This window comes from Denticeps clupeoides, chromosome 16 (genome assembly GCF_900700375.1).
Source record: "Denticeps clupeoides chromosome 16, fDenClu1.1, whole genome shotgun sequence".
NCBI lineage: Eukaryota > Metazoa > Chordata > Actinopteri > Clupeiformes > Denticipitidae > Denticeps > Denticeps clupeoides.
Window position 1 is genome coordinate 1,527,690 of NC_041722.1, and position 13,515 is coordinate 1,541,204.

General features: G+C 39.7%; 2 protein-coding genes across 8 annotated transcripts in view; one reads left to right on the forward strand and one right to left on the reverse strand.

Moving 5' to 3' along the window:
• Positions 1-1,237: 1,237 nt before the first annotated feature.
• Positions 1,238-11,760, forward strand: adgrg3 (adhesion G protein-coupled receptor G3). 3 transcript variants are annotated; one of them, XM_028955785.1, is made up of 14 exons: positions 1,238-1,263; positions 1,401-1,477; positions 1,575-1,589; positions 1,780-1,834; positions 1,906-1,993; positions 2,217-2,345; positions 3,145-3,279; positions 3,957-4,011; positions 4,142-4,233; positions 7,050-7,162; positions 9,428-9,714; positions 10,093-10,183; positions 10,517-10,812; positions 11,196-11,760. In XM_028955785.1, the coding sequence occupies exons 2-14, from the start codon at positions 1,462-1,464 to the stop codon at positions 11,303-11,305; spliced, it is 1,482 nt and encodes a 493-aa protein (XP_028811618.1). In that variant the 5' UTR covers positions 1,238-1,263; positions 1,401-1,461; the 3' UTR covers positions 11,306-11,760. The 3 variants fall into 3 exon arrangements, with proteins under 3 accessions (XP_028811618.1, XP_028811616.1, XP_028811617.1); XM_028955783.1 differs by lacking the exon at positions 1,238-1,263 and having other exon boundaries at positions 1,430-1,589; XM_028955784.1 differs by lacking the exon at positions 1,238-1,263 and having other exon boundaries at positions 1,430-1,589; positions 1,906-1,975.
• Positions 11,761-11,844: 84 nt separating this feature from the next.
• The window catches only part of dennd5a (DENN/MADD domain containing 5A), a 39,233-nt gene continuing 37,562 nt past the window's right edge, over positions 11,845-13,515 (reverse strand). For all 5 annotated transcript variants that reach the window (XM_028955789.1, XM_028955790.1, XM_028955787.1 and 2 more), the window contains one exon: positions 11,845-13,004. In XM_028955789.1, the coding sequence (XP_028811622.1) occupies positions 12,821-13,004 (184 nt within the window). In that variant the 3' untranslated portion in view covers positions 11,845-12,820. The remainder of the gene's footprint in view (positions 13,005-13,515) is intronic.

Genomic DNA, 13,515 nt, shown 5'->3' on the forward strand with positions numbered 1-13,515 from the left:
AAATGTCATCAGCTGTTTTTTTTTTAAAGAAATGCATTGATAAAAATAGTGATAACTTCCTCAATGGCCTGGTGATGAGGAAATGAAACAGTAAGTCCAAGGATCTTCACTTGTTGCACAATTTACAAAACTTTGAGTCTCCAAACTTCTTGTTAAATTTTTGATAGTAGTAATTTTATCACAAAGCAAGGTGGAGGTTCAACAAGACAACTACTTATCCTCCAACTTATATTTAAATATAATTAAGCACAGACTCACTATATAGTGGGGGTTATTATTTAATGTACAGGCCCATCAGTGCACACCTAAATAACTCTGAGAAGTCCTGGTCTAACAATAGAAATGTAGCATAGGACACATTCATTTACATATTTTACACTTATGGCATTTATCAGATGCCCTTATCCAGAGTGACATACAATCAGTAGTTACAGAGAAATGTACAGAATTATAGAAATGTATTTGACTTGTCTAGAGAAATGTTTTCTCTCTCTCTCTCTCTCTCTCTCTCTCTCTATATATATATATATATATATATATATATATATATATATATACACACACACACACACACACACACACATACATATATGGATATTGGATTTATATGTAAAGCACTTTTCAGAGTAGTTGTTTAGTCCAGTTTCATGGAGTACATTGCGTGTCCATTATAATGGTACTGGTGCCTTTGAAGATCACTGAAGCTTTAGTTGTTACGGAGTTGTCTTAGTTGTCTTCAGGACTTGTGATTCCCACCCAGAGGACACCAAACTGTCATGGAAATGTACAAATGCACGCACCAAGGTAGGAACCGATGCTGATACTTTATACAAAATTATTACTTTTTACTTGTCAGAGACAAAATAGGACTTGAAGAGAAACTCTTATTACCATATTAAGGTGAACTAAGATCAAGGATTGTCCATGACTCTGCTTATGCTCAACCATTAAGAACCATTAAAAAACCATTAAAAATTTGTGCACTGACAAACAGTACATTGTTGTTAAAAAAAGTCTCTGCCACACCTGGATTTGAGTTGGATATGGTTGCCATGCAACTGAGCATGGAACAGGGAGTATATTGAAAATGAAGGGCATGCTCATATTACATAAATCCTGTACAAAGCCTCAGTGCAGCCAGGCTATGGCGCTGTTGACCTGGTGAAGCATATCATGGCAGGATTTACACCCCCTTTACTGTTAATTTACTGTAAAGCCATGACGTCTTCAATGACTATGTAAAAGGGACCGCATTTCCTGTAGGTAAGCAAAGTGACTTGTTTATTTTAAAAAGCAATTCTGGCACTTTTTTATTTACTCTCTTATTGGTTTGTGTGTAATTTAGCACTCATTTATCTTACACGTCATGTATCCTGTTTAGCAATTCTTGTGTTTTTCAGTTCTTGAGAACTTCCTGTTTTTACCCATCTGAACTCTTCAGCAAAATTGTGAAACTACAACATGGGATTTGAAACAAGTTAGTCACTAGACCAGAGCAGCTGTGCAGAACATGAGTATAAGGATGTGTTTTCTCATAAATATAATACTTTTCTCACCTTTTTTTCTGTGTACAGTGGGAACTGCGAAAGGTACAGTCAGACTACACTCACTTTGGTCTGCTTTGACTACTTTACTGTACATACAGTGAGCTGGTCGATTTCTATTTTGGCTTAGTTATACTTAATATACTAAATTAGAATTTAAACTTGTATAAACACTGTATTATATAGCAGAAAAAATTGAAAGTGTCTAAATTCCAGCAAACAATTATCTTTTCAGCTATGAACTGTGCTCTTATTCAAGAATTCTGCCAATCACAACCTTCCTTTGCACGGTAAGATACATCAAATAAAATTTAAATGTTAAAAAAACTTTTCTGAATATTTTTCATAATTTGCTTCACAGGTGTTATAATGAAAAGATAAGGACCTGCATATTTGGCAGACATGCTTCCCCAGACTTCAAACAGAAAGATGTAAATATAACATTTGAGGTAAATCTGTTAATAGCCACTTCATATGTTTATGAATTACTATTCACACTTTTTTCGCTGTGACATGTGGCACAAAAACATAAGAGAATGTAACAGTGAGCTTACACAGATTAAAAAGAAGGGGAGTAGGAATATAGTGTATATTTCATGTAAGTAAAGTTACTTAGTTATCGATTTAAATAGTTAATAATGATCTAAGACTAAATAATCTGTATCTCCACAGGGGAAGATGAACACTATATACGGCCATGTTGTCCAGATACCTTCTGAAGCCTTACAGAAAAGCAGGAATAATAATAACACTGAAAACGTGAAGATGATAGTGTCAGTACTCAACAGCTCATTTTTCAGGGTTGGTACCACATTTGTGTATGTGTGTGTGTGTGTGTGTGTGTGTGTGTGTGTGTGTGTGCGCATGTGTATATGTGTGTCTGTTATAAACAACTAGATCAGCATCTAGTTGCTATGACTTATTAAGCAGATATATGAAATCAGTACAAGAGTTTGGAAGCATGATTGGAAGCACAAAACGGAAATATGGTTGTAAAATATGAGAGAGAGAGAGAGAGAGAGAGAAGTGGGGGAAATGAATGGCTAGTAGATTTTCATCGTATAGCCACAGTTGACAAAGTTACAGTTGACTGTAAAGTAAAATATTTATGAATGTGGAGTAAACCACTAAAAGATGGTTTGATAAAAAAAAAAATGACATTTATTAAAAAATAAATTTACATTTACGGCATTTATCAGACGCCCTTATCCAACGCCCTTATCCAGCGCCCTTATCCCTTATCAGTAGTTACAGGGACAGTCCCCCTGGAGCAAGTTAGGGTTAAGTGTCTTGCTCAGAGACACAATGGTAGTAAGTGGGATTTGAACCTGGGTCTTCTGGTTCATAGGCGAGTGTGTTACCATTAGGCTACCACCACCATTATATAAATAATTCAAACAATGGAAACCAAATCCAAAATGCTTAAAACACATCATATTAAATGATAGTGGAGAATTTTACAGTAATGTGTATATATTATATAATATATTATATATATTATTTATATATAATCATTTTTATTCTATCCCTGCCTTGCAAATATAGATCTGATTTCTGAGAACCTCATTGCAGGATGATGCTCTGCGGGTCTTTCTTGCAGATGGATTTATCCAGTGGTGAGAGAGAGAGAGAGAGACGTGTATTAGATGAGAGGGTCCTGGGAGTGTGGGGTGGAGTTGTTGACGTCCACAACCTCTCTCAGTCCATCACCTTGACATTCAGAAAAAACAGTAATGTAAGACTACTATCCATTCTTGAAATGATCAAGTGAAAGTGAAGTGATTGTCATTGTGAAACACTGCAGCACAGCACACAGCGACACAACGAAATGTGTCCTCTGCATTTAACCATCACCCTTAGTGAGTAATGGGCAGCCATGACAGGCGCCCAGGAAGAGGTGTGAGAGGACAATGTTAGTCAGTGAGGAAGACAGCTAACAAACTATCAAACATTTAAAATTGTATTAATAAAGCATTTGTAGTCTTAATGTAATTTAACTGGACATTACAGGTCTGCTTCCTTACCCGCTAGGCCACCACTGCCCCTCAGTTAGTGAGGTTATACATCAAATATATAAGAGTACAGTGGGGTAAAAAAGTATTTAGTCAGCCACCAATTGTGCAAGTTCTCCCACTTAAAAAGATGAGAGAGGCCTGTAATTTTCATCATAGGTATACCTCAACTATGAGAGACAAAATGATAAAAAAAAGTCACATCCTCTGATTTTTTAAGAATTTATTTGCAAATTAATTACTTTTTTACTAAATACTTTTTTGCCCCACTGTATATGTGTGAAAACTGTTGTGCTGAATGTTGAATGAAATACTATAGGCCATTAAAAAAGCATATAAAGAACTTTTTGTTGCAATAATGAACTCTGCATGTGGTATAGTTGTATTCTGCTGTTTCCAGATCACCGGGATCAAGGGAAATTGTGTCTTCTGGAAGGAGATAAATGATGAATCAGGTGAAACAAGTTCTTTTAAACTCCTCACTGTAACTGTGTAATACAAACAGTTTCTGCTTCATGTGGTTTCTGTGTTGCATTTCCTGTTCTCTTTCTGTGTATGATGTGTTCCAATCTGTTTTACTGTTAGGTTACTGGAGTTCAGATGGGTGTACAACAAAGTTTACTGGGGACAACTTTGTTTGTAGTTGTAACCACCTCAGTTTTTTTGCTGTTCTTATTGTAAGTTCAAAATTCTAAATTCTCTACTTTTTGTTATGCATTGCTTTTTTCAGTTCTGGTTCACGAAGACTCAAACCATGAATACTTCACGCTGTTCTAGTTTCTTGCATGTGTCAGACTTTAGTTACAGGTTAGTCTAAGTATTCTCTAAAGAGGAAGGTTTTAAGCTGCCATTTGAAAATACTCAGCAACTGTTCTGTTCTTACCTCGTGGGGAAGTTCATTCCACCACCTAGGGGCCAAGACAGTGTTTTCCATCATAGACAAGTGTTTTCCATCATAGCGAGATGATGATCTGTTTGATCCAATGGTATTCCATAAGAAACCCTGCTGTTAGTAGTTTGAACATTAACACAGAACTCTACTGGATTTTTAGTGGAATTTTTAACATGATTACTGATGACCAGTAATTGCAGATGTAGGATAATGATTGTGTTTGTACCATAATTTTACCCTCTGTACAATCTACAATCAGTAATTCCAAAAATCCAATAATTTTACTCCTTCGATCTATTGAGAAGTTAATTCATTAGAATGATATGGTATAGATCTCCATTTTCATCTGGGTGCACAGATATACTGTCATGAAGTAAACAAACCCGCAGGCGTGTGCCAATTGCCAGGAACTAAAATCAAACACATAGTGTAATGTTCAGGATCTACGTCAATGCAGCAGTATTGGTCTGCTGTCCAACAGGTCCTTATAACCCTCCGGTGACAGCATACCATACCACAGGGTGGTGCCGTGATGTGTCCCTGCACGTCTTTGCTGGTGTCCTCAGCTCTCCTCCCTGCGTTGTGCAGGAAGGCGGTCCCGGACCGTCCGGAGACCAATCACCATACCCTAGGGATGATGCTTCAGGGTCCGTGCAGTCCCTGTCAGGAACAGATATGTTGGCCCTCTCCCTGCATGTTTCTGCTGAAGGCATGGGAGCGTCTCTGGACCCCTCCCAGCTCGGCCCTGTCTGCATCCATTGGGACAAGCAGGCCCTCTTCTTGCCCGTCCCAGCTGAGCCCTCATGCCACTCTAGGCTTGCCCTCCTTACCAGCTACATGAGGGTCCAGCAGAGTTGCTTTCCCACCCACCCCCACCCTCAAAAATGAGCCCCCAACCCATACTGCACCCCCCAAAAAAAAACTTCAGGGGAGCACCCCTGGCTGGACAAAGGGGCTGTGTGCATCTCTGCAGGTGGTTGGGGGTGTGTGTTGAAGGGTGGCAGCAATGGGCAGCTCCCTCAGCACACCTGTAGATAGTGGAAGGCTTGGAGCAGGAACCGGTGGCTACCTGGGAGAATGGGTGCACTCTGCAGCTGCGCTACAACCCTGCAACCACCTGAGCCCAACCAGACCCGACAAGTACAGTTTTATTAGATCCTGGTTTTCTTTGTGTGCGCTACAAGAACTAGACTAAGAGAGAAAGGAAATGAGGAGTGTGAGGCACTATGCTTTTATGTTACGATCAGTGAAGTAATGACAGACCCGGAAGTGGTGGGAAATGACGCAGGACTCCCGCCCAGTCAGGAAGTGCGTGGTGGGTGGCGCACACCCTGCGCAATTCATCCACCAGTCAGCCTCATCTTCACTGATGTCTTCCAGGTCTGCGTTCTCCCCATCCACTTGGGTGTCTCCCTTGCTGCTGACCTTGTTCTCCTGGCTGTCCCTCAAACCACTCACCTATAATGAACCCCACTTCCGGGTGTCCAGGATCACTGCGGGGTCTGTCACACACCCCCATCAACAGATGTCATCTCTCTATCTGGTCATGGGGGTCATAACCCCTCCTGGCTGGCACCTGCACTCACTGCAACTGGAGGTGCTCGATTGCCAGGAACTGAAATCAGGTTCAGGATCAACGTCCATACAGCAGCATTGGTCTGCTGCCTAACAGGTCCGTATAAGAGGGCTCCTTATAACAGGGATAATCAGCTACACCTGTCCATGGCTGGACCCCTGCTGTCAAGCAAATTGGTGCCAGCTGTGTCCCCAGCTGCCCCCTGCCGTGACATATACTTGGCTTGGTTTACCATCCATCATTTTTAGAAACGTTCTATAGGTAACATTCTGCACATTTTTAGAAATGTTTTGTAGGTAAAAGTTGTTTTATGCACAGTCTATGATGATATGGGCCAATCTGGACCCATCTGACCACATGATCTTGCTCCAGAGTCTACCCTTTTGTGCTCCCTTGCAAATTGAAGACTTTTTGTTCCCTTCACATTGTGCCTCTGGAAATGCTCCTACTGTCACAGTTTTTTTACCAAATGATTCAGTGATCACTTTAATGATAATTGATACATGCCAATAATTTGACCCTTCTGAAATAACCACAGGATATTTCTTCCAACATGTTTTATTAAGAAACAAGAAGCTCATGGCAGCATTAGTTTGGGTTAAATAACCTGTTACCATCTAATGCATCCTAATCCATACAGTAATTATCTAATGGGAGCCTCTTACCTATTTGCATTAAATCTAGGTGGTGTACAGGCAGTGTATATAAAGGAGACCACTGGTGTGGTTCGAAATTGTACTGTTTCAATGTCTCTATAACAAAGACCTCACAGTTGACCACACACACACAGACAAACACACACTTCAAATACATCATGGTAATTACCAACTGTACAGGTGTACCCATTGCACATGTGAAGATTTCAATTGTACATTTGTAGATATATACTTTTTTTTTGTTGTTGTTGCTGCTAGTACCTCTGTTTCTATCCATTTTCTGCCATGACGAATGCAATTTCCCACTTGTGGGACTAACAAAGGTTGATCTTATCTTACCTTATCATCTACCCTGTTTTTCCCTTAAAGGACAAGAAGATTGATGAAGTAAATGCCCGCCACCTTAAATATATCTCATATATTGGTTCCTCTCTCTCAGTGGTCTTCACAGCCATCACCTTCCTGTTATTCCTGTATATGAGGTATGATTCATACTCCTGAGAGCTCTGGATAACTGTTTTTGTAATGTAACTGGATTGCACTTTGTCAGGCCTCTCCCCTAAGATCTGCTCATCTTGGGTGTCTGACCTGAAGGCTGAACTTAAAGTCACCGAGGCACAGAAACCTCCTGACCATGGTGATTTGGCAATCCCTCATGGCATTTTTGATTAAAAAAATTCCTGCATTTATGCCATAAGATCACAGAATTCTTCAAAACAAATAAAGTCCCGATTGTTGCCATGTTGACACTTTTAAACCACTAAAAGCTACTATTTGAGTCCATTGTTATAGCACTGTTGAGGTGTTCAGAGAGAAAAGTTTCACATAAATGTAAATTCTGCTGTTATCATAAAAACAGACATGTGCAATTTCCATCTAAGATCCTAAACATGTTGATCATACTGAACATGAACTGAAAGGATTTAATTGTGCAATTTTCAATTAGTGATACCCTTATCAAAATAGCTTGCTGATGCATTATTCTATGTGCTTTTGCTGTTTCTTACAAAGCAAGATCCTTGCAGTAGCCATGGATGTAAATTTACATGGTTTATGATGTTCAATGTAGTACTGGTAATCTGAAATGTCACAAATCCTGGATTTATCAGATACAGTTTGGTCTGTGAGTTAATCTGTTGTGCCAGCCATATTGTAAGTGATAAGTCTTTATAAGTCCATGTTCATTTTATACCTTGTTCGAATTAATCTGTATTTAGAAATGCCTCGGTTTCTAAGGCCTTTTAGGATATGTCGATCCTTTTTATTTAAATTAAAGCATGGCGATTCTATTCCTCACTCACATTCAAATTCAGATAAATGACTTACAGTCACAGATCCACATCCGTACAGGGTATCACGTCAGGGTCGCCATTTGTAAAGAAATAAACTGCACAAGCACTGTATTAAAATACACCCATTCTGATGTTGAAGTAAGAAGTGAAGTAAGTGAAGTGATTGTCACTCGTGATACACAGCAGCACAGCACACGGTGCACACAGTGAAATGTGTCCTCTGCATTTAACCCATCACCCTGAGTGAGCAGTGGGCAGCCATGACAGGCACCCGGGGAGCAGTGTGTGGGGACGGTGCTTTGCTCAGCGGCACCTCAGTGGCACCTTGGCGGATCAGGATTCGAACCGGCAACCTCCTGATTACGGGGCCGCTTCATTAACCGCTAGGCCACCACTGCCCCATAGGAATGTTTCTCCCCATCTGGGAATCGAACCCCGGTGTCCCGCATGACAGGCGGGGATGCTCACCACTATACTAACGAGGAGATTATCTGGCATGAAAGAGGCATGGCACAATATAGGTTAAAAGAATGAACAGTTTCTAATTCATTTACACTAGCAGATTACTATTGCAGTTCCATGTACATATTTATGTAAAAAAGGTACCAATGTTACAGAAAAACCCCAAATAAAAGAAAGGAAATAGAAGAAGAGAGAGAAATGCCAGGAGCCAAGCTGCAGAGTGGCCGGTTGGCCCTTGAGAAAACAGGGAGAGGCAGCAGGACTCAGAAACTATTGATGAAGCATTAACAGCAAATCTGCTCCAGTTTATACAGTTCCTCCTTGGAGCCCCTTTACCATATGTCTCTGTTATAGATTTACAGCTACATTTATGGCATTTGGCAGACGCCCTTATCCAGAGCGACTTACAATGTGCTTTCAAGTACCACAGATGAAGAGATCAATTCCGGTTCACTAGGACCCCCAACTTTGAATACAATCTTTTTATTCACTCTGTTGTAGATTCTGTACACAAGTTCGACAATAAGAAAGTTACAAGTGAATCTAAATATTCTTTAAAGAGGAAGGTCTTAAGCTGTCGTTTGAAGGTGCTCAGTGACTGAGCTGTTCTGACCTCGAGGGGAAGTTCATTCCACCACCGAGGGGGCCAAGACGGAAAACAGTCTAGATGAAAGTTTTCCTTTTACCTTTAGCGATGGAGGGACCAGACGAGCAGTACTGGAGGCTCGGAGTATACGAGGTGCAGTGCGAGGTGTAATAAGGGCTGTGAGGTAGGATGGGGCTACTCCATGTTTGGCTTTGTAGGCCAGCATCAGTATTTTGAATCTGATGCGTGCAGCTATAGGAGCCAGTGGAGGGAGCGTAGCAGAGGGGTGGTGTGGGAGAATTTGGGAAGGTTGAAGATCAGTCATGCTGCTGCATTTTGTATGAGTTGTAGAGGTCGGATGGAACATAGTGGAAGACTTAGCTTTAACAAGCGTGTTTTTCATACAGGAAGTGTAAATCTGAGCAGTCTACTGGCATTCATGTTCAACTGGCAGTGGGGCTGATGTTCCTGCACACCTTCTTCCTGCTGAGTGGGTGGTATGCACAGACACTGTCATTACAGTTCAATGAACCCAGGAGGACATGTCAGGCCCTGGGAATGATGTTACACTGGGCCTTGCTGGTCACCTTCACCTGGATGGCCCTGGAGGGTTTCCACCTGTATCTATTGCTGGTCCGGGTCTTCAACATCTACGTCAGGCGATATTTGCTCAAGATCAGCCTAGTTGGCTGGGGTGAGTTCATTATGTCATGGTTGATTAGCAGCCAATACAACTGAGGGTTTTTGTTGCACTGTCTTCCATTTTCTTAGAACAATATAATCCCCTGCTCTCACAAAGCCAGCATTTACATTTTTTATTGTGGACCATTTTTTTGTGGTACCCTGCGATGGACTTCTGATCCTGACTTCTGATCTGATCTGTCTTCTTACTGAAAAATGGCAGTCAAAAAGTATATTCTTGTTCACGTACTATGTAAAGTTCACCAATATTTCACAAATTTCAAATGAATATGAAGTCAGCATCTGATTTTATAATCCATACCATAGGGGAATATAATACATTTATCATTAAACCTCTTACACCTAATTTTACATAGTCACTCTCTTCCAGGTGTCCCTACTGTTACAGTGATACTATGTTCTCTATGTGGAGATTATGGACTTGACAGAGTTCAAACAAACACCACATCCTCTCTAGACCTGTAAGTTGCATTCTGAAATTAGTTTTACAAATATTTAAAGGGTGTGTGTTATGGGAACAAAAATCTGCATGGTTTAAAGATATGCTTTTTGCACATTCAGGAGAATATTGCACATATAAATGGGGCGTTTGTATTTAGACCTTATGTTTTAGAGCAATGGATGTACACATGGATTACATGTTTTGAAATAAAATTGACAAAGGCAAGTCAAATAATGCTATTTGGAATTTGTTAGTTCATACCTTTTATTTGTTGAATATTTGAATTATTAAATCATATGAACATCTAACTTTAACCCATGGCATCAAACCATTGACTGAAACCTGTTTACAGTTGCTGGATAACTGTGAATAATGGAACCATGGGGAAGGCAGTGAAGTACACCACCGTGCATTTGTACCTGGGCCTGGTCCTGGTCTTCAACACAGCCATGCTGCTACTGACACTGCAGAGGATGTGGAGTATTAGAGGCCATGGGCCCAAGCTTGAGCACAAGATCTGGAAGGATGCCCTTAGTATACTGGGTCTCAGCTGTGCTCTGGGTCTGCCCTGGGGCCTGGCCTTCTGCTCATTTGGACCTCTCAGCTTGCCTGGGGTCTACCTCTTTAGTATTCTCAATGGATTCCAGGGTCAGTATATAAACTGCACACATAAACACACACAGCAACCTGTAAAGCACTGTACCCAAAACAGGATACAAAGATGCTGATGCATCCATTAAACAGCCTGACTTACAGAAAAATGCAAAGAACTGAAAATATTGATATCTTTACAATGAACAAAACAATCTCATAATTTCAGCTGGTCCCACAGTTGACTGCTGAATTGTACTGCATCTTGCTCATTTTGGTCAACAGCATTCCTGGTTTAAACATAAGTATATAGTGACATGCGTATTGGCATCAGACGTAAAATCATCATGTCTGTATAAAGTCTGCCATTTAATGTGTCCAGTCAGATGACTGGTTGTCTGTCAGTGCATCAACTGACTAATCTTCCATTTCTTTTCAAGGTGTTTTCTTGTTCCTGTGGTTCTTGGCCCTTATTTGCAAGTCTCACCGTGTTACACAATCTGTGTCTAGCAGCCAACCCACCATAAAGATGTCCAGCCTGGGAACCTAACACCAGAAGATTGGAAAATCTAAACCATTGAATATTTTAAACTCTATACTGCAAAAGCTCTCCGGTAATTTCCGAGTTGTTAACAATTTTTTACTAATAATTCTCATTAAATTGCCTCAGGCCTCAGTACAATCAACAAAACATGAAATGTCTAGACTGAATTCAAATCTTAAATGATAACATAATAAATACCATTATGGCACCATGTGGCATATAGAGAAACATCTTGATGTGGGCAATTTATTATTAATGTTATCAGCAATAGTTATCCATAGTATTCAAGGAAATCAGATATTTATTTAGAACCATTTCACAGTCACTCTTGGTTCCTGTTTATTTCCCCTCTTGTGCTTGATCTCATTGCTAATGGAAGTATCATTATACCCTTCTCCATTTCCACTTCAGAGTCCCATATGATTTAAATGTGTATTACAATAAACATTACAAATAGAATATCTGTTGTCCTGTTTTGTGGTAATTATTTTTTCTGGTCATAATGTATTTTACATGTTTCATGAGAGCAAAGAACACAAAAAACATTCTAGTCGTGTAAGATTTATTACACTTTATACACTGTACATGTCCTCAATTATATAATACTACAGTACACACTCTACAAACCTGAAAAAAATATAGCAACGCCACGCACATGCTCCGTTGTGTTGACAGGTAGAGTAGTGTAATAGTTCAAATGTTGGCACTGAAGTACAACCACTCACAATATGTGCTTCTAAGTGAACTGATTAGTTCCACTGATTCATGGCAGCAGATTTTCTTCTGCCAAGCCTGGTTCTTGCATAGAAGGGATCTAGATAACTGGTACTGACATGGGACAGAGGAAAACACCAACATTGGCCTTAATTGAGGGAGGAGGGTATGCATTGTATGCCTTTTCCTCATTTGAAGCATTCACTGCTAAAAAAATTAATCAATCAGGGGTCTGTAGAGATTAGAAAAATGTACATAGATCATTTTAATTTCTTACTCCACAATGAACATGATGTTCAAAATAAACAAAACAAACAAAACAAACTTAATGAGGTACTAAAATAGCAAAATTTTAAAGAATGCAAGTAAAGCCTGCTATGCTAAGATTTGAAAATTTTACACACAATTTCATTGAAATGTGCACTCTCCATGGTCTGCATGGTGGCCATTTAAAATACAGCGGTGAAAGTTAGCAAAGTTACTGACTTGTCAAAATAATGCTGATCTCCACTGAAAATATATACTTTTTCTTTCTGAAAGTAACCACTACCAGCAACTCACAACAATGTAAATATCAAATGTTGAATAAAACAGCAATTACACTGGTTGTGTTTGTTACACAGAATGTTTTCTATTTTAGCATCCATACTTTTTACAAGAACTGACAATTTATCAGAATTGATTTAAAAATGAATAAAGACACTGGCAAATGCTCACAGCACTGAAAATGGTAAGCATCTTTCATAGTAGCATAGTCTGCTCACAGTTCTCACTCCATGCATGAGTTTGCTGGTGTGGAGAAAATCCTCATAATCCAATGCCTTTGATGAGCGAGGGCTCTAGCATGATATTGAATTCCTGCAGGGTCTGCAGAACACGAATAAGTGAGTTCACCAGTGAACGGTCCCTCAGCAGGGCCGTGTCCTCATACATTTGTACCGTAATTGGACAGTCTGCCAGGAGAGCTATCCAGTGGTGAAGGAGATGGTCCCTGCAGAAAGTTGACAGAGTTTTCACAGAGAGTTTTGACTGGTACATTAATACAGCCTGCTCAGCCTGTTCATTATGTTTAATGGCAAGCGCAACCATTCTCTATAGAAACGCCATTGGGATTTTGATGCTAGGGATAGTTGGGGGTAAGTAAAATCTACTGTTTGTAAGTCACTCCAGTTAAGTCTGTTTGCTAAATGCCATAAATGTAAACATATATGTTAAATTTGAATCTGCAAGTTACACATGTGGACAAAATTGTTGGTACCCTTCAGTCAATGAAAGAAAAACTCAAAATGGTCACAAAAATAACTTGAATCTGACAAAAGTAATAATATATAAAATTCTATGAAATTTAACTAATAAAAGTCAGACATTGCTTTTCAACCATGCTTCAACAGAATTATTTAAAAAAATAAACTCATGAAACAAGCCTGGACAAAAATTATGGTACCCCTAACTTAATATTTTGTTGCACAACCTTTTGAGGCAATCAAACGATTCCTGTAACG

Excerpts from the sequence above, each read along its gene's own strand:
- adgrg3 (XM_028955783.1), top strand. The coding sequence starts at position 1,511 with ATGAGTATAAGGATGTGTTTTCTCATAAATATAATACTTTTCTCACCT. Across the intron at positions 2,346-3,144 it reads TCAACAGCTCATTTTTCAGG|ATGGATTTATCCAGTGGTGA; the intron begins GTTGGTACCACA and ends TCTTTCTTGCAG. Across the intron at positions 9,715-10,092 it reads GATCAGCCTAGTTGGCTGGG|GTGTCCCTACTGTTACAGTG; the intron begins GTGAGTTCATTA and ends ACTCTCTTCCAG.